This window comes from Chaetodon trifascialis, chromosome 19, assembly GCF_039877785.1.
Source record: "Chaetodon trifascialis isolate fChaTrf1 chromosome 19, fChaTrf1.hap1, whole genome shotgun sequence".
Lineage (NCBI taxonomy): Eukaryota > Metazoa > Chordata > Actinopteri > Chaetodontiformes > Chaetodontidae > Chaetodon > Chaetodon trifascialis.
The window spans coordinates 17,994,640-18,014,912 of NC_092074.1; the positions used below are offsets into that span (position 1 = coordinate 17,994,640).

The following is a 20,273-nucleotide window of genomic DNA, read 5'->3' on the forward strand; positions in this document are numbered from 1 at the left end:
ATCTAGATACATACTGAAGGGACATCCATCCATCCATTTTCTATACCCAACTATCCCTTTTGTGGGTTGTGAGGGGGCTGGAGCCTATCCCAGCTGTCAACGGGTGGGAGGCAGGATAGATGTATACACTGATACCCATATATCTGTGATAACATAATAATAATAACACCTCTGTATTCCCTATATGTATGTGTTGTAACATTTGTGTTGTAACCTCACGTTGAAAGCTCTGACACAACATCCTGTCTTTCGCCGTCTGTCCTGTCTGGCCGTCTGATGCATGTCAACTCTCGACTGATGGAGCTCTAACAGTCAGTAAGGTCTGTTGCATTAGATACACGCCAAAACAACACTCACACACAGGTTGCTTATCACATTCCAAGGACAAGATGTGGACAGTACTTGGGCTGTCCACGCCTTGGTAACTGGGCAATTACATTTGGTCGCATAAGTCCAACTTCTGTACAGGGCTGGCTCAGCCCAAGAAGATAAGTCTGAACTTTTATCGGAGATCTGGGCTCTTTCTGACAGAACTCCAGCGTGAGCTCTGTCACTCCAGCCCAGCAGTGCTATACTTTGTGAACACATGATTGTATGAAGGATACATTAGTCAATGTAGTGTCAAGATGGCTGACACTGAAGTCACCTGTGCTACCTGTGCAGATCGTTTGAGCTGTTTGAACCAAAGATTGGAGTTCAAAAGTAGTTCTTTAAGATTATTTTTGAGAGGAGAGTGTCTGCAAAAAAGGCAAAAGAAGAGATGGATGAGATTAAGCAATTTCTGAGCACCATTCAATAGGAGATTGGCAAAACTGCCATGCAGCAAACACAGATTCTCAAGTTGATTGAAAAGGTAGACGGCCTCCAAAAGCAAGTGGACAGTCTTAAAAACAAGAACAAAGAGATCGGGAAAAAGAAAACCTGAAAGGAAAAACTGATGAATTGGAACAATACTCGCGCATTGATGATGTGATTATCACCAGTTTGAAGACCAGACACCGCTCCTGTGCAAACGTCACAGCCTCCGATGAACCCGGAGGGGATTCCTTACAGGCCGAGCTGGAGACACTGGAGACCCAGGTTGTTCAATTCCTCAGTGGCAGGGATTTGCCCATTCAAAACCAACACATCGCGGCTTGTCACGTTCTCCCGCGCAAACAAACCAACGCGGAGCAGCCTCCAGCGATCATAATACGATTTGTTAATAGAAAATACAAAGCCGAGTTACTGAAGCAAGGACGCGAGCTAAAGGGGACCTGTGTTTACCTGAACGAGCACCTAATGAAAAAAATATATCGCCAGAGAAGCCCGCAGACTCAGGAAAGAAAAAAAGATCAAGTCAACATGAAACGAGAAAACATGAAGGACGGCTTGTCTGTCATTGCAGTAGGCCTTCCGCGATTGTCAGGATCTATTATTCTTTATTTAGGTATGGACCGTGTCTGCAACTGTGTATGGTCAATAGTGTTCTTTTTCATTCAAATGACCTGCTCCACAGTTATGTTATTTTTCCTACTCTATGTCCTCTACTGTCTTATCTCCCTTAAACTTCGGGGTGTCTGCTGCCACAGCTCATACTTTCAGTCCATTTGGGCTCAATAAAATCAGGCATATTTTGTCTCAAAATGATGCAGAAAAACTAGTCCATGCATTCGTAACTTCCAGGCTGGATTATTGCAATTCCTTACTATCAGGCTGCCCAAATTCGTTGCTGAATATTCTCCAGTTGCTCCAGAACGCTGCAGCACGTGTTCTGACAAAAACCAGGAAGAGAGATCATATTTCTCCATGGACGCACTGACACAACATCGGGATGGGACACATCCACCAGGTGATTTGCCTACGTCAATGCTGGAGGACACGCCCACCAGGCAACCTGCCTATATAACTGCTGGAGTACAGACCAGACCAACGCCACCACACCCTCTCTTAGAGCATTTCCAGAAAGTTTGGAAACTGCTGCAGCTGCCTCGTCTTTCACTCGGGCTTCGTGAAGGTCCTCAGACTCCAAAACGCCTCTAAAAATGAGTGAGATCAATCAAACAAACGAACCGAGACCTGTAAGTATTTTGCTGAAAAGATTATCACCATAAGCTTTGGTTTTATTGGTGGCTTTGGTGTATGAATTGTGCTATACAAATAAATTTGCCTTGCCTTTTAAGCTGCACATACTTTCACTTTCACTTTCACACTCTCACTTTGTTGCTTTTTTAAATGCTGAACATACCTAGAATCATTGCACTATAATGCTTTATATAATGTTTTTACCACCTTTCCATCCTCTGCCAACCCAACACTCAGGATGCTTTCACCATTGCCGTGTCCGCATGCACCCTCTTCAACATGGCTTATCAGGTGGAGCATGAAAATGAACATCTGATGCCAGGACCTGCTTTCCCCTTCGTCAAGGTAGGCCTGAGGAAGCCTGTGCTGGGTGTTGTCCCTAAAATCCAGAAAGCATGTTGTTGACGCAGTCCACAGCAGGAAAAACTTGCTTTTGAAAAGCGATCTCTTGTGATTATCCATCCATCCATCCATTTTCTAAACTGACTATCCCTTTCAGGGGTTGCGGGGGTGGGTGGGGTGGGTGGGGGTGATGTGTGTGTCTTTTGCTCGCCTTCCATGTTTTTTCCCCATCAAGACTTCCAGATACATAAGCAGAAGGGCGCTATCTCTCCTCCAGTTACTCTCTGGAATCTCAGGCTCAAAAATGACACCTCATTCGACCAATGACAATCTGGCACATGATGCCTAGCAACCAGAGAAGCCAATAAAAGTCTGAGTTGAACCAAGAAAAACAATATAAGATAGGTTCTTATCCTGGACCGAGCAGTGTGGCTCAGAGAGATTTACATACCATATTATCTTTGCATTCAAAGCCGCAGGGCGCCCACAGCATTTTTCGCAGCAAGTTTGACAAGGCGTGCAAGATGGCGCTAAAGCCATGGCAACAGTTCCCATTCCCACAGATCTCTTTCATTCATGACAACCACGTCACCAAAACAGACAACATCCATCTGTTCACAGATGCATCCCCTTCCATTGGCTTTGGTAGTTAATATGGCAGCAGGTGAACTTTCTGAACTCACTACTCTTACCCCTCCCTCACCATCTGCGAATTGTACCCAGTCATCACAGCAGTCATTCTTTAGGGGCACAAATGGTCCAAGAAGACCATTACTATTTACTCCGACTACAATAGTTCATCATCCATGCCTTCCACATCCCAGGCCACATTCCACATCCAGCCTTCTACGCTGCACAGAGTTCACAGCCACGACCCTCTACTACTAACCATCTCAACATGTCTATGTATTCCCTTTTAAGAACCATGTGACTTGTGTTGTAACCTCACGTTGAACGCTCTGACACAACATCCTGGCTTTCGCTGTCTTTCCTCTCACACAGGCGCTGATGCAAGTCAACTCTCGACTGAGGGAGCTCTACCCAGACAGCGAGGAGCTGTTTGACATCGTCTTAATGACTAACAATCGTGCCCAAGAACGCCTCAAAAATAGCATTAAACACCACGGTACGCTGTGTCCTGAAGCAAACATGCTCTCCTGTCGCAGCAACAGCAGGCATAATCAAGACCAGCACTGAGTCTTGTAATTACACACTAGAAATGAAGAAGAGCTGTTATAGTGTCAGTACAATGGGATTTCTTCGTTCACACATCTTCAGCTTGCTTTACTTTTCAGATTTGACCATAGACAGACTCTATATGACAGGAGATGAAAGTCCTATCGTCTACCTGAAGACCTACAAGAAGAAGCTGTACCTCTCCGAGGACTCAAAGAAAGTCACAGATGCCATAGAGGAAGGTAGGTCAGGTTATAATCCTGATTTCTGTCACACACACAAGCTTTTTTGTATTGTGAATAGATCTGTACATCTGCAGCCTTGAGGTGTATTTGCACTACACTGATAATAAAAAAAAATCTGACACCAAATCACAGACTTATATCATTCCATGACCTCTGTCTTTATATGGTAGATCATTTGTGGTGGAATTTGTGGTGGTGAGATACAGACAACCCCTGCAATTGTTAAAAATTACTCAAGATCCTAAGATTAAACTACTACCATGTTAACAGGCCTTAAGGAAACAAGGGAGTAACAATTAGCCACTTTAGAGGAAAAGAGAAATAAATTACACTATTATATTATATATATAATTATATTATAATTATATTTATATAATTATATTTATAATATTTATTTTTGTAAATTCGGGCTGCCTTTGAGGCACATTACTGGTTAATATAAACATGTTGTTAACAATGTTTTCCCAAAGACCTCAGTTTTGTTTCCTAGTACTGTACAGTACATTTATTTGAGAATCACAAAATAACAGGTATCCATATCGAAGGCTGAATTTGTGCACATGCAGTACATGTGATGCGTGCTAACGCTGCCTCAGCCGTGTGAGGTTTTCCAATCAGACCCACCTGACCTGTAATGTACATGGACAGACTTGAAATACAGCTGAGTAACAGTGAAATCTTCAGGCCAGGCAACACATCACCTGCATGCTCATCACAGGAAGCATGTGTGAGAGTCTCTTTTCACACAACAGATATTTAAAATGTAAATTTGCATCTGTCCTTGCTTATGAGCAACCATATGAACAGGCAGAATGTGCTCTTGTTCTGTTGCTCACTTGTGCTACTGTTTGATAGACGGGTTTCTGATGTGTACCTCAACCTAAAGGCTCCAGATTTGTTTCTAACTCAGCGGATCATCAAAACGGGCTTGCTTCAATCGGCACGCTCCCTCTACATTTGAATCTCTTCAAGAAGGGTAGCAGAGAAAAAGTTTCTGATCTGCGATTGATAAAAAAGTGTGTTTTTGACCGTCACTTCAGGTATTGCTGCTGCCACGATCTTTATGCCAGAAAAGGAGAATGAGTTGAGCGACACCCAGCTGAGAGTGGTGTTTGATGGTGACGGCGTCATCTTCTCAGACCAGTCGGAGATCATAATGAAGACGAAGGGCCTGGACGCCTTCCTTGAGCACGAGAAGAACTTTGAGAACAAACTTCTCCCTGAGGTAAGTGATGGTTATTTCTGTGTATTTAAATGCAGAACGTGTTGGATTTGTTGGTATGTAAATGTTATTCTGAATTTGATGCAGCAACACATTTTAAACAAGTTGGGACGGGAGCAACTTAAGACTGAGAAAGTTGTGGAATGCTCCAAAAATACCTGTTTGGGTCATTCCACAGGTAAACAGGTTCATTGGTAACAGGTGATGGTATCATGATTGGGTATGAAAGGAGCATCCTGGAAAGGCTCAGTCGTTCACAAGCAAGGATGGAGCGAGGTTCACCACTTTATGAACACATGATTGGATAAAGGAAATTAGTACTCAAGAATACATGTTTTACACAGCAGCCCAACCTTTTTGGAATTAGGGTTGTTGTTAGGTTTTGATTGAATTTACAGGACCCAAAGTGCCAGGCTCAGGAAAATGAGATGGGAGGCAGGAAAACAGTTCAGGTATTTTAATGAATAAAAGAGGTAATGATAGAGTTCAAGCAAAGCCAAAGTCCTTATACAAAGCTGAAGGGTAGACGGGTTCTTGGTGAGAGCAAACTTACTAGTCAGTACTGATCCAAGTTCTTCTGTGAGAGCAGACTGGCAGAGCACAGACAAAGCAGGTGTAGGTTTGGCACCATGCAGGAAGGCAGATGATACAACAAATACTGGTAGTAATCCGGGTGCTTATATATGGAGTGAACAAGTGGGTCTTGAATGGTGATGCAGGTGAGTTCAGGAGGAGAAAAATTTGCATTAATAATTACAAATAAATATATACAGAGTACTTGTGTGTTCAGTCCTTCACTGATGACACTTTTGATCTGTCCCGGTGTTCTTTATTTCAAAACTGTAACAAAACTTCATTCTTTGGCTCTTTCAGGGTCCCTTAAAGTGTTTCCTGGAGGCTCTGTTCATGCTCCAGAGAAAATTCTATGCCAAGAACGAGCGTAAAAACTGTCCCATCCGAACCTTCCTGGTCACATCCCGAGGTACTGCTAGCTGCAGGATTCGTGTCCTGACGACTCTCCGCAGCTGGGGCCTAGAGATCGACGAGGCTTACTTCCTGGCTGGGGCTCCTAAAGGGCCCCTGCTGCAGAAAATAAAGCCCCACATCTTCTTTGATGACCAGATGCTCCACATTGAGGGGGCCAAGGAACTGGGAACCATATCTGCACACGTCCCCTATGGGATTGCACAGAAGTACCACCGGGGGAAACTGATCAAGCAGCCTGCAAAAAAGGAATAACGTAAGAATGGTTAAAATACCGAGTAAGCACTACTGCTGTTGCTTTCATGATGATATGATAAATGATGATAAAAGAAATAACAGTAACTTTTTCAAGGATTTAGGGGAATGTATCTGCTGTAGTAGCTGTTTTTTTCTGCATTGAATACATATATTGAAAATCACCAGCTGGGGAAAAATTTTTTGGTGACAGGCTTACTTTTGCACATTTAATAGGAAATATTAACACATTTTAATGTCGGTTTTAAAGGGATACCAGTCAGGGTATAATGTCTATGAGGAACACTGGGGTTCTTTCTTTGTTACTGTCTTTGCTGTTTATGTACACAAACTATGTAAAACGTGTGCTTTGTATTCCTAAAACTTTTATACTTGAGTTCTGTGAATTGTTGACACTTTCATACTTTGGAGTGTTAGGCAGCACACTGTAACTACACTTTTCTATTTTTTTTTTTATTGGATTAATTACATACATTATATATATATATATTTTTTTGCATTTTTTTTGTTTTATATAGCATGAGTATGAATATATGCAGAACTAAACATCGAGGCATTACAGCTACTTTCACTCATTTGTAAATGTTTACATCATGTATCGTTACATTTCTGAGTGGCAGATTAAGTGATGCTTTGTATTGACTGTACTCATGTTGTGATAACACAATAAAATGTTTTTTGCAGCATTTCAGCCTCCAGCTTTGGACTCACTTGACTTAACTACAAACTGCATATTAAGTAGTTAAAACCAACTCCACCTCAAATAGCTACAACAGTAAAATGTTATTGATGCATCAGTATTATGGCCTAACAATGGAATAATATATTAGTCACTGAAGTGACATCACTTCAGACAATTTATTAAACCTTGCTCCCTCTGGAGCCATAAATAGCTGTATTCAACTTGTTCCATATGCAGTCGTACTCCTCATGACCTGTAAACAGACTGTGATTAGCTTAAAATACTTAAAGCATCAAAAGTAAAAGTGCTCCAAAATGTTACAGCAAATTGTGATTTATATTTAAGTACTGTTAAAACTAAAGTAAAGAGTAAATCTACTTTGCTGAATTGCATGACTGCAAACTGAGTAAGCTACGCAGGAACAGACAGATTGTTAGTGATTGTCTTGATTTCTTGAGTGTTTCTCTTGAACGTGAAAGGTCGATACAAGGGCAGCAGCTGAGACAACATAGCAACATGACCCTAAGATAAAGACACACATCATAAATCATATTTATCTATTTGCTGTACAGTAACATTTGGCCCACCCCCGAGATTACAAGACATTGCCACATATCAAACATCAGAAACATGAGGAAATATTTTAAGTCATGTTATCATTAGTGTTATAATTACAAAACATAACATTTTGCATACATGTCAGGTATGTTTATGTACAACATTTCAAATAAACTGCATTGAATAGCAGAATAAAGAAAAATGCTAGGATATAGAAGGATCTCAAAGTTGACTTCACATACAGTATTTAGCATTGCGTTCATGTGATCACAAGACATGAAATATTTATTTAATCACCTGTAATCATCAGATAGTAGATAAATCAGTCTGTGCAGTTGTTACCACTGCTATTGTTTGCAGCATCACTCTCCCGTGAGAACCATGTATCTCTAAAAAGTCAAATACAGCCCCGTTTTCATGCTTGTGACAATACATTTTCCAGCTAATCCAAGGTTTTTTAAAAGCGTATTTTATTTGTTTTAAGAGGTCGGAGAATTTTCTCAACTCATGTGGGAGCAATAATAAAAATTTACATGATTTTCACTGGACAGAAAGGGTATGAAAAATTGTAACCTGAAAAGTAACCAGTAACTAAAACTGTCAGGCAAATGTAGTGGAGTGAAAAGTACAATATTTGTCTCTGAGATATAGTGGAATAGATAGAAGTATGGAGCTGCATAAGGAATCTCAAATTTGTTCTTCAGTACAGTACTTGAGTAAATGTACTTAGTTACACTCCAGCACTGGAAAGAATATATTATTTTCCCAAACTGTTACCACAAAGTTGGAAGCACCCTATTGTCTAAACATCACTGTATGATATGTGTGTACGTTTACTCACTCTCATCCAACCTGCCTACGTCACTGCTAGAGGACACGCCCACCAGGCAACCTGCCTACGTCACTCCTGGAGGACAGACCAGACCACCGCACCCACACTTTCTTTTAGAGCACTTCCGGAAAGTTTACAAACTGCTGCAGCTGCCTCACCTTTCACTCGGACTCCGAAAAGCTTCTAAAAATGAGTGAAATCAAGCCGAACGACTTAGCTCCTCCCGAGGATAGCGGAGAGGAGAAAGACTGGGCAGCGGCCAAAGCTTTCTTTGACAACCTCAAAACAAACAAACCGAGACCTGTAAGTGTTTTGCTGAAAAGTTTATCACCATAAGCTTTGTTTTTAAGCTGCACACACTTTCTAACACACGCTTGCTGCTTTTCTAAATGCTAAACAAGCCTAGAATCACTGCACTATAATGCTTTATGTAATGTTTTTTACCACCTTCCCATCCTCTGCCAGCCCAAACCTCGCTTTGCTGTCACCGTCGCCGTGTCCTCGCGCACCCTTTTCAACATGGTGGCAGAGAGGAAGATCTATGAGGATGAAGGGCTGGAGAAGTACGTGGCTCATCAGGTGGAGCACGAAAGCGAGCCTCTGAAGCCAGGACCTGCTTTCCCCTTCGTCAAGGTAGGCCTGAGCCCCGGGATTGCCCGCATGCAGGAAGCCTGTGCTGGGTGTTGTCCCAGAAATGCTTGAAAGCACTTCGTTGACACAGTCCACAGCAGGAAAAACTTGCTTTTAAAACATGAAAATGGCCTGCATCTGCCATACTTTCAAGGCAAGAGTCTAGCGGAGAGATCTTAAACCACATTGCATTGAAGACCACACCTCAAAAAGTCATGCAGAAGCAGGTAATGCTCGTGTCTGTTCAGTCATTCTCCAAATGTCAGCTGTCAGGAAGTCATGCCACCACCTTTGATATGATGGAGGTTCCTCATTGACTTCTAAATTCCTCATTCAATGTGAAACTGACCCAGACGTTCCTCTGCTGCCACACGCCCAAATAGTTGGAATCCTTGTCAGAAAGGTGTTGTTCAACACTCACTTTCCCTTCAAAAACTGACTTCAAAAAAAGACTTCAGCAAGAAAGTGCACATGTTTTGAAAGATGAAGGAGATGAAAAACTGCTGTACAACTGCCCTTAAAGGTAAGTTAATGTTCACAGCCGGTGATTGTGCAGCCCTGGATGTGTTTAGCAACTTGTTCATGGGCGTGATCACCCTGCAGTGACTGCACCCTGCGGCTGTAAAGTGAATGTGTGTTCCTCGGCTGTTCTGCAGCTACTCAACACTACTTAAGGCTTCAGTTGGCTTTCTCCAAATGTAAACCTGCCTCGATGTCAGGTGTGACGTGGTCAGTGACTCACTGGAGCAATGCATAATCACTCCTTTTCTTCTCTGGAAGCAGTTTCTTAAATTATCAAAGTTCATTTAGTGCCATTTTCCAACACAAAGCTGCACAATGAAATGAAAGTTGTAGACCTTTCATGCTGCTTACAGATCACACATGCAGTATTTGGATTAGAAGCATTTTGCAGCACTAAAAATACTGGTGAAAATGCCCCAGTTTCAGCTTTGTGAAGCCCACAATGAAACATATTTGCTGACGCTGAGTGACAGAGGTGTTGACTTTATTCACGTGAATGACTACACTCTTAGAAATGTGGCCACTTACCAGTTGGAGGCTGCAGTTTGTGGTGGCGCTGTATTGGGATGTCATGAGAGGTGTCTCTAATATTTAGCCGATCCTTGTTTAAGCACAGTGGACAAAATATTAGGAACACTTCACAGTAAAATGCAACGCAACACCACCACAGACTACAGCCTCCAACATGGCCATAAAATTCATTCACCCCTACAAGAAAAAGTCAACATTAGAAACTCTGTGGAGGTAAAATTTATTGCAGGGCTGTTGTATTAGACTGGGTTACGTTTAGCTAGATGTAACCAAGATATTTGAGGTTTATCATGTATGGTATATTCAGCCAAATACGTTCATGACTTACATGCAAAATCCCTCAATTTTCATTATAAAGAATTATGATCTTTATAACGAAAACATAATATAATAATATGATAACATAACAATAACGCCTCTGTATTCCCCTTTAGGAACCGTGACATAAACTTCTGTTCGTGTGTTGTAACGTTTGTGTTGTAAGCTCATGTTGAACGCTCTGACACAACATCCTGTCTTTCGCCGTCTGTCCTCTCGCACAGGCGCTGATGCAAGTCAACTCTCGACTGAGGGAGCTCTACCCAGACAGCGAGGAGCTGTTTGACATCGTCTTAATGACTAACAATCATGCCCAAGTTGGAGTGCGCCTCATAAACAGCATTAATCACTACGGTACGCTGCGTCCTGAAGCAAACACGGTTGATTGTCTTAGTACGGTGGCGGTGGCGGCTCGTCCGTTGCAGCAGCAGGCATAATCAAGACCAGCACTGAGTCTTGTAATTACACTAGAAATGAAGAAGAGCTGTTATAGTGTCAGTACAATGGGATTTCTTCGTTCACACATCTTCAGCTTGCTTTACTTTTCAGATTTGACCATAGAGAGATTCTGTATGACAGGAGGGAAAAGTCCTATAGGCTACCTGAAGGCCTACATGACGAACCTGTACCTCTCCAAGGACGCAGAGAAAGTCACAGAGGCCATAGAGGAAGGTAGGTCAGGTTATAACCCTGATTTCTATCACACACACACACACTTTTTTTAAACTTATTTGTATGTTTGCAGCCTCGAGGTGTATTTGCGGTACACTGATAATTAACTTCCACTTCCATGTTGACTTTGTGTGTGACTCGCTCTCAGCCCCGTGCTGTGTGGCAAGAAGGAGCTTGTTGAAGAGGCAGTGTGATTTGTGGCTCCGTGAACAAAGAGACATAAAACATTAAAACAAGTTGGGAGGCTGCGTAAAGCAGAAATAAAACAGAATGTTGATAACTTGCTAATCCTTTTTGAATCATGTGTCCACTTGCTTGCATGAAGGATATCAGTACAGTATTTATGTTTTACACAGCGTCGCAACTTTTTTGGAATCGGGTTTGCATCATCAATCACAACAACATCTCTGTGGGGTTAAACAAGGGAACAGGCATCACTGTTGTCTTTGTATTATCGATATCCTCAATCCAAAAGCAGTTTTCAGTTTCCCAACTAATTTGAATCTGGGTTGTCGTGCTGAAAGTCAAAGTCAAGTCAATTTTGCCGTATGGTTAAAGGTTAATAGGCAAAAATGCTAAACATTTGCAAGTTCTAGTTTCAGAGTTCCTTCTGTTTTCTGTCACTGTAAATTGAATATCTTTGGGCTTTGACGAGGTATTTCAAGACATCACTTTGGGCTCTGGGGAACTGTGATTGTGATGGGTAACAATGACACAGCTCATGATTCACAGTGTAATTGTGTTGTATGAATTAGGTACCAATTAGGTACTGACCTGCTCCTACTGCTATTTAAATTTAGGTACAGAGGAAGAAAACAAGACCGTAATCCCACTCGCAGGAGACGAGTATTACCAGAGAACCTCTGTATTTTACTCAAATTGACTGACATTATCCCCCAGATACGATGTGCGTAACATCACCGTTTCAGAAGCCGGGCATCTGTTCTTCAGCAGCCATATTAACAGCATAGCTTAGACTCAGATCGTTTAGATCAATTAGCAGATGCTTGCAAATGTATGACATCCTTTTGTTGCTCCTAACCTTCTTTGTCGTCGCTCATTTTCAGGGTCAGTTTAGCCGTGATCAGATTTCATCCTTCTTCAGCTGTCTGGCAAAAGAAGAGAGATGTTAAAAAAAATCCAACCCCAAATCACAGACTAATATTATCGCATGACATCTGTCTGTATATGGTCGATCATTTGTTGTGGAATTTTTTATGATTAATTTTATTAATACAGAAAATAGTATTTCAATTTGAGCATCTCAAAATAACAGATATCCATATCGAAGGCTGAATTTGTGCACATGCAGTACATGTGATGCGTGCTAACGCTGCCTCAGCCGTGTGAGGTTTTCCAATCAGACCCACCTGACCTGTAATGTACATGGACAGACTTGAAATACAGCTGAGTAACAGTGAAATCTTCAGGCCAGGCAACACATCACCTGCATGCTCATCACAGGAAGCATGTGTGAGAGTCTCTTTTCACACAACAGATATTTAAAATGTAAATTTGCATCTGTCCTTGCTTATGAGCAACCATATGAACAGACAGAATGTGCTCTTGTTCTGTTGCTCACTTGTGCTACTGTTTGATAGACGGGTTTCTGATGTGTACCTCAACCTAAAGGCTCCAGATTTGTTTCTAACGACGTGGATGATCAAAACGGGCTTGCTTTGATGGACACGCTCCCTCTACATTTGAATCTTTTCATGAAGGGTAGCAGAGACAAAGTTTCTGATCCATGATGGATTAAAAAGCGTGTTTTTGGACCTTCCCTTCAGGTATTGCTGCAGCCACGATGTTTATGCCAGAAACAGAGAATGAGTTGAGCGACACTCAGCTGAGAGTGGCGTTTGATGGCGACGCCGTCATCTTCTCAGACGAGTCAGAGGTCATTGTGAAGAAGCACGGCCTGGACACCTTCTTTGAGCACGAGAAGGAGTTTGAGAACAAACCTCTCGCTCAGGTAACTGACGGTTGTTTCTGTGTATTTAAATGCAGAATGTGTTGGATTTGTTGGTTTGTAAACATTTTTCTGAATTTGATGCAGCTACACGTTTGAAAGGGGCATCCTGGAGGTTCACTACACATGATTGGATAAAGGATACATGCATTCAGAAACACACGCTTCACACAGTGTCCCAATTATAACAAAACTTCATTCTTTGGCTCCTTCAGGGTCCCTTAAAGTGTTTCCTGGAGGCTCTGGGGAAGCTCCAGAGAAAATTCTACGCCAAGAACGAGCGTATGAACTGTCCCATCCGAACCTTCCTGGTCACGGCCCGCAGTGCTGCCAGCTCAGGCGCTCGTGTCCTGAAGACTCTCCGCAGCTGGGGCCTAGAGATCGACGAGGCTCTCTTCCTGGCCGGGGCTCCTAAAGGGCCCCTGCTGCAGAAAATAAAGCCCCACATCTTCTTTGATGACCAGATGTTCCACATTGAGGGGGCCAAGGAACTGGGAACCATATCTGCACACGTCCCTTATGGGATCGGACAGAAGTACCACCGGGGGAAACTGATCGAGCAGCCTGCAAAAAAGGAATAACGTAAGAATGGTTAAAATACCGAATAAGCACTACTGCTGTTGCTTTCATGAGAAATGAGAAAAGAAATAACTGTAACTTTTTCAAGGATTTAGGTCATGAATGGTAAAGCCGTCAATAGGCGCCAGACACTATTTCACTCAATTCTGTTTTGGAAGAGACACACAAGATTCATTACCTGTCAGTGCCTTTTAATTTACATTGCAGTCTATGTTATTTTCTTAACACTTCTATACTTTGTTTTATTTATCTAGGTTTTTACTGTTGGTCCATGCTCAGTGCGACCAGGGCAGGGGAACGTATCTGCTGTAGTAGTTGTTTTTTTTTCTGCATTGAATCTTTCATACATTGAAAATCACCAGCTGGGGAAAAAAATGCCAATTCCAGCCAAAAATTTCCAACATTTTTGATGACTGGCATTAATTTTGCACATTTAATAGGAAATATTAACACATTTTAATGTCAGTTTTAAAGGGATACCAGTCAGGGTATAATGTCTATGAGGAACACTGGGGTTCTTTCTTTGTTACTGTCTTTGCTGTTTATGTAAACAAACTATGTAAAACTTGTGCTTTATATTCCTCAAACTTTTATACTTGTGTGGATTGTTGACACTTTCACATTGTATCTGAGTATCAGGCAGCACACTGTAACTACACTTTTCTACTGCGTTTTTTATAAGATCGATTATATATATATATTGTGTATGTGCATTTTTGTGTTTTATATAGCATAAGTATGCAAATATATGCATCACTAAACATCAAGGCATTACAGCTGCTCTCACTCATTTGTAAAGGTTTACATAATTTCTAGTAACATTTTTGAGTGCCAGATTAAGTGATGCTTTGTATTGACTGTACTCATGCTGTGATAACACAATAAAATGATTTGTGCAGATTTATATGCCTTTTGCTCATTTTACTTCAATAATCGGAGTACTTTTCACCACCACTGGTCTTTTTACTTCTCAGCAGTAGATGGGGCTGTTCAGCTGTAGTCGTCCACCTTGATGCTGTAAACACAGCTTGTCTGACCGACGGCCTTGTGTTTGGCAGCTGGCTGTCACTTCCTTGTGAAAGTAAACCAGCTGAGGTGAAACTTCAGCAGCGTTATCTTTGGGCAGATCTGTCCTGTCATTAATCTCCATGTCCCTAAGTGTCTGTCCAACCCCAGCTGATGGACATCCACTCTCATCTTACGTGTACATGAGGAAAGAAGCCACAAGAGGGAGCTCCTGATCAACTAAAGTGGGATTTTACAGAGAAGAGGAAACGTTTTTTGTGTTTACATTTTCTAAAGTATATCATTTACTGAAGAATGGCAAGGTGGAAAACATCACTAGAAAACATCATTTAGACTTTAAGGTAAGAGTAAAGAATTTTTTTTGTTATGACAGAGCTCCCACTTGGCCCATTTTTGTAGGTACTAAAATATAACTACAAAGCACAGCAAGAACAACAAAATGCAAATTACTCTGCTTTCAGTGAACTGACATTAGTCCTAATTGGAAGTTAATGAGCTATCCTGCGGTTCCAGATAAATTAAAAATATCTGAGGTTTTCCTTCCTGGACTGAAATAACACCTCATACAGTCTATATATAGCTGTTACTAGTATTATTTAGAGAGGAAAAGTTCAGACCTTAACAGACTGATAGTGGTGGTGAAAGTACTCAAATCCAAAGTAAAAGTAAGGATACCACATTGTACTCCGTTACTATTCTACTTCCTACCGAGTTAAAGTTGCCCTCCTGTAACATTGTTGAACTCAAGGCGGACACCTTAACACAGCAGAACCAGAGTGTCGTCATTTTTATCTTTATTATTCTTATTCCGTGTCAAAACCTCGCGCTCACGCTACCCACAATGCAACTCGACCACCAACGGTCGACTCAGAGATTTTGGTACGTTATGCTAGTAGCAAAAAAAACAAAGAAACATAAAAACAAAACCGTTATGCTAGTAGCGGCTAACGTAGCATCAACTTGCTAGCCTGAAGCAGAGATGAGCAGCGGGCTACAGAGTAAGCTCATTTCTTTCTTAACTGCACACTGCCAGATTTTCTTCATTTTCAAGCTTGTAGGCACCCTGACCAGTGCTAACTTAAGTGACATCACTTGAGGCAATTTATTAAGCCTTGCTCCCTCTGGAGCCACAAATAGCTGTATTCAACTTGTTTCATATATACAGTATTATTAGCTTAAAGTACTTAAAGCATCAAAAGTAAAAGTACTCCAAAATGTTACAGCATTAAAAATGTCATTATTACCATTGTGAGAACGTGTAGTGGCATTAACTGTTGAAGGTAGTTTTGTATTAAAATGCTAACCTGCAAAGTAACTACAGCTGTCATAAATATAGTGGTACAAAAAGTACATTTCTTTCTGAAATGTGGCGAAGTAGAAGTATGAAATGATAAAATTTACACACCCAATTGAAATACCTCAAATTTCTATTTAAGTACAGTACTTGAGGTAATAGATCTACTTAGCTGAATTTCATCACTGCAAACTGAGTAAACTATACAGGATTTTGGGTTTATTGTTAATTTATTGTGTATTTTTCGACAGTCAAGTTATCCATCTTGTTAGCAGAGCGTCTTTGCAGCGAGGCACGGTTTTGTCAGGCAGCAGAGTGTGTGTGGTGTGTGTGCATCCCAGAGAGCTGGGACCAACCGGCTGTTGCCATGGATACTCGGTGCTGACACCACAAGAACTGTGTAGGCTTGTTGAAGATATAATTAATAACAAAGGATTAGAGGCAAAGGTAGCATGGGGCTCAGCATGAGAAACCTCATCACACAGTCATTATAATTGGCAACCTTCCTGTGTGTGTGTGTGCGTGTCTGTGTGTGAGGACACCACAGGAAAAGTTACTGAAAAATAACCGTGGAAACAGTACTCTCATACTCTGCTGCTGCATTTATCTTCTTGACAAGCAATTTGCTCTAAATATGTTTTCTTGGTTGGTTGCCAGAAACTTGTAGGTAGATTTTTCTCTGAAAGTAATTTATTTGGACTGACATTACCTCAGTGGGTGCCTTGATGCCTACATACTGGATATCTTGGGAACATTTATTCAATATAATGAGATAACTGATGTCTGTCATATCTATTAATACACTGTAGCCTCTCATGTGGATGTACAGTACAGAAGCTTTGTCTGTTGTTTACATGGGGAAGGCTACATGCTAGAATCAAGTTGTTTTTTGTGAAGTGGCTTTACGGATGGCAATGGTCTGTCGATCCAATTATTGGATGCATCACCATTTAAATGTGTGCACACATTCATGGTCCTCAGAGGGTTAAGCTTAACAACATTGGTAATCCTTTGACGAAATGTCTCAACAACTGAAATGTGGTAGAGATCTACTTGGTGTGGTGGAGATATTTATGGTTTTGAGTGAAGTATGCTTGGAGCTTTTGGATTGCCACAAAATGCAGTGCAGACATACAATACATGTTCCCCTCATTGTGAATTGTAACAACTTTGGTCATCCAAAGTTGTAATTTGTCCAATACTTTGGTTTTTGATGAAGGTAAATAGCCACAAAACTAATGACGTTCCCATCAGCCTCGGTGGTACTTGAGTTTAGTGCGAATCTGCACGTGTGAGCATGCTTATATGCTAACTTAGATGGTGAACATACCTGCCAAACATCAGCATGTTAACATTGTCATTGTGAGTCTGTCATGCTATTGCTAGTACTTGGCTGTAGACTCTTGTCTACTACAGTTGATGGCTACTTTTAGAAATAGCTAATATGTGTTAGTGGTCTGGTGCAATACTTGAAGAGAAAGAGGTGACAACATTTTGCATCACCTGGAATAAGGGCTATGAATAGTTCTAGGTGATAATAATATTTATAGAACAAGTACTCGGTCTAGCTTAATAATTGATGGTGTATGAAAGTAAAGAAGTCCACAGGTAAATTAAACCAGAATATATACTCAGATGCCAGAGTATTATGAGTGTGCATTACTAATTAGTATTTAACATGGCAATCCATGAATGTTTTGTTATATTGTCTGCAGTTTTTGGACCGCACTTCTCAGACACCACAGAGAAGCTACTACCATGATGTCTTCTCCAGTTGAGTTTCTGTTGATGAAGTTGGGTTTTCTGCATGTGGCGGTCATTTCTTCATCTGTTCACCCACGAAGTCTGTCAGCACTCGTCATAACAACTCATTTAATCTGCTGCACGATGCTACAGTCACCATGTGCTGTGTGACTGGAGCGCACACAGTGATATGACAGGCTCTGTTGACAGAAAACTGTGGTATGATAATGACATGTATTGAGGTCAGCTGGTCCCCCTCCCTAGTAGCACGTCCTTATAGAAATATTATCCAGGGTACATCCCCGCTGAACCCACAAGAATTAAAGCTATACATTAAGACGCTGTAAATCTACTGTATTCATATGAGCAGAGAATATTTATATTCCTGATGTCTTTGATCCAGCACAGAGTTGTTGGTGGATGCTTTGTAAAGATTAAACTATAAACTGGTTTTGTCTCGGCTAACACACTTCCTGTTTGAAACAGACGCTCATCGCCCTTGTGTGGTATGCATTATGTGCTTCTGTAATTGCTGTCTGACTGATGTTATTGCAGACCTCACTGTTTGTTCTGCAGGGATCCCAGGAAACCTGTCTCTACACCTCCAGAGTGAGCTGGCCCTTATTCAATTTAGCCCATTCGCATTTGATTGCGCAGTGTGGTTCTCTGAAAGCGACCCCACAGGTCCGGAGGCATTGACAAGTATCTCTGCATGAGATGGATTACTGATGCCACATCTGATGACACACTGTTTCCTCATCTTGGCTTTTCACAAGTGCACCTGTTCCAGTTAGCAATTATTGACAGGCTCGGCTAAGATACAAGACACAGTTAGTGAGCTCCATATTCGAACATCCAATATGCAGACTTGAAGATGGGTGCAGGTTAAGTGATTCTCTGAAAATGCTTCTAACAATTTGAAATCAATCCCTGCTTTGCTTTGAAAGACGAGCAGAAGAGGGAGGCAGTGATCTTACTGATAGCACGTCGCTTCAAGTTTTAGGTCGGGCTTTCTTGTGCGCTCATACAAGCTATTAATTCGCTGACACATTTTATCAGTTTGTAGGGTAAAAACGTTAAATGGTGCAGAGTGGAAATAGAAGATTACTTTTTCTTCTGGCATTTTAGATTTATCTGCCCTGTGTGGAGAGAATCGGCCTGCTTTTTGTCACTGCCATCTCTAATATATGTGCCATGCAGTTTTTTTACTGTAATTCAGCCACATGTTAAACTGGATTTTGTCATGTTGAGAAGCATCAAACTGACCTCCTGTCCAGCCAGCAGGGCTCTGATCTGATGAGAAGGGCAGGCTGAGCAGAGACAAAACACACTGTTGTAGTAACAGCTGAGCAGCACAAAGCCATACTTCCTTGTGGCCAGAGCTGCTCAGTTGTAGCATTAATTCTGCTCTGCAGGCTTAGCAAGGGACACAGAATGTGGCCCCTGCAGAGTCTCAGTCCAACCAGCAGCCAGGCAGCTATGCAGCTAGCTAGTGAGGGAAAGCAGAGTGCAACCACTGAGCAAGCAAGCATCACCAATTATCTCCACCTCTGCGCTTGTAGCAGGAATCCATTTCAGCACCATTACCTCTGGGTAGCCATAGGCTGACTGTCTCTCCCGTCAGGGCGATAGTTCTAAATTGGCTCCCACCCCTCTCCTCCTCCTGAGATTGAAAAGAGATTATTAAAGACATTCATCATAGAGGAGGCCTCAGCCCATCTGGAAAATTGTGAGAAAAGGGCGGCACAATGGAGAGGGCCTGGAGAAAATGGAAAAACAGGATAGAGTGGAGAGAAAATGATATAGAGATACGGAATTTATGTCTGCTGAAGGCTTGGTGCTCCTCATGGTACCAGACAAGGTGGTCCCTTGGGTGTCCTGTGAGCCGGCTGGGCTGTAGCAGCAGGCAGGGCGTGGGGCCGAAGTCTGGAGGAACGCAGGCGCACAGCAGGACACCCAGTCATGGCTAAAACCCTACATATCGGATGCGGCGCTAATGATACCCCTGGAGACCAAAACAGTCTGGCTCCTGCATGACAGGATGCGCTGTATAGCATATTATCCCTGTCTGATCTGAGTGAAAAACTGGGGGAAAGACTGTATAGGTAGGGCAAGTTGAAGGTCTCCTCTGTGGTCTTATGGTCAGACATCAAATTAGATCATAATGCCTTGGAGAATTAAAGACTTATGGTTGAGAAATCTTTTGCAGCCAAGAATACAAGTGGGTTTTATTGTGAAGACCATGTTTTGAAATGTTGGATGCTGCACTTTGTAGTTTCTCCTGTTGCATATTCTAGAAGACTATGAACCCCCAATTTCAGTTCAAATCAGTTTTTAACTCATGCTTTAGATTAGGTTCTTACATAAATGAGACTCCAACTGGCCTGGCTTGGCATGCAGCATGTAATTCCTGTCAAACTGCTGCCACTCACTTGCAAATCCTGATCTCTTACACTCCTCCCATGCACAGACAAACAGAGGTGTTATCGATGCAGTTATGTAACCACCTGAATATTGATGAACATTCGAGCTACAGTATGCCCATATGAATACACAGTTCAGTATGTGAAAGCCGCCTTCATAATTCAGAATGCATACATATCGGGAGATGATTAAATTAGGAGGTAAA

The 20,273-nt window shown here is 41.8% G+C and overlaps 2 protein-coding genes across 2 annotated transcripts; both read left to right on the top strand.

Moving 5' to 3' along the window:
• The first annotated feature begins 2,343 nt into the window (after window positions 1-2,343).
• On the top strand, window positions 2,344-6,288 carry LOC139347474 (cytosolic 5'-nucleotidase 1A-like). The gene is made up of 5 exons (XM_070987122.1): window positions 2,344-2,409; window positions 3,409-3,532; window positions 3,702-3,824; window positions 4,868-5,052; window positions 5,923-6,288. Exons 1-5 carry the CDS (start codon window positions 2,344-2,346, stop codon window positions 6,286-6,288), a joined length of 864 nt encoding a protein of 287 aa, XP_070843223.1.
• A 2,125-nt stretch (window positions 6,289-8,413) lies between these two features.
• On the top strand, window positions 8,414-14,485 carry LOC139347473 (cytosolic 5'-nucleotidase 1A-like). The gene is made up of 6 exons (XM_070987121.1): window positions 8,414-8,663; window positions 8,826-8,993; window positions 10,586-10,715; window positions 10,911-11,033; window positions 12,821-13,005; window positions 13,218-14,485. The coding sequence occupies exons 1-6, from the start codon at window positions 8,550-8,552 to the stop codon at window positions 13,581-13,583; spliced, it is 1,086 nt and encodes a 361-aa protein (XP_070843222.1). The 5' UTR covers window positions 8,414-8,549; the 3' UTR covers window positions 13,584-14,485.
• The last annotated feature ends 5,788 nt before the right edge of the window (window positions 14,486-20,273 follow it).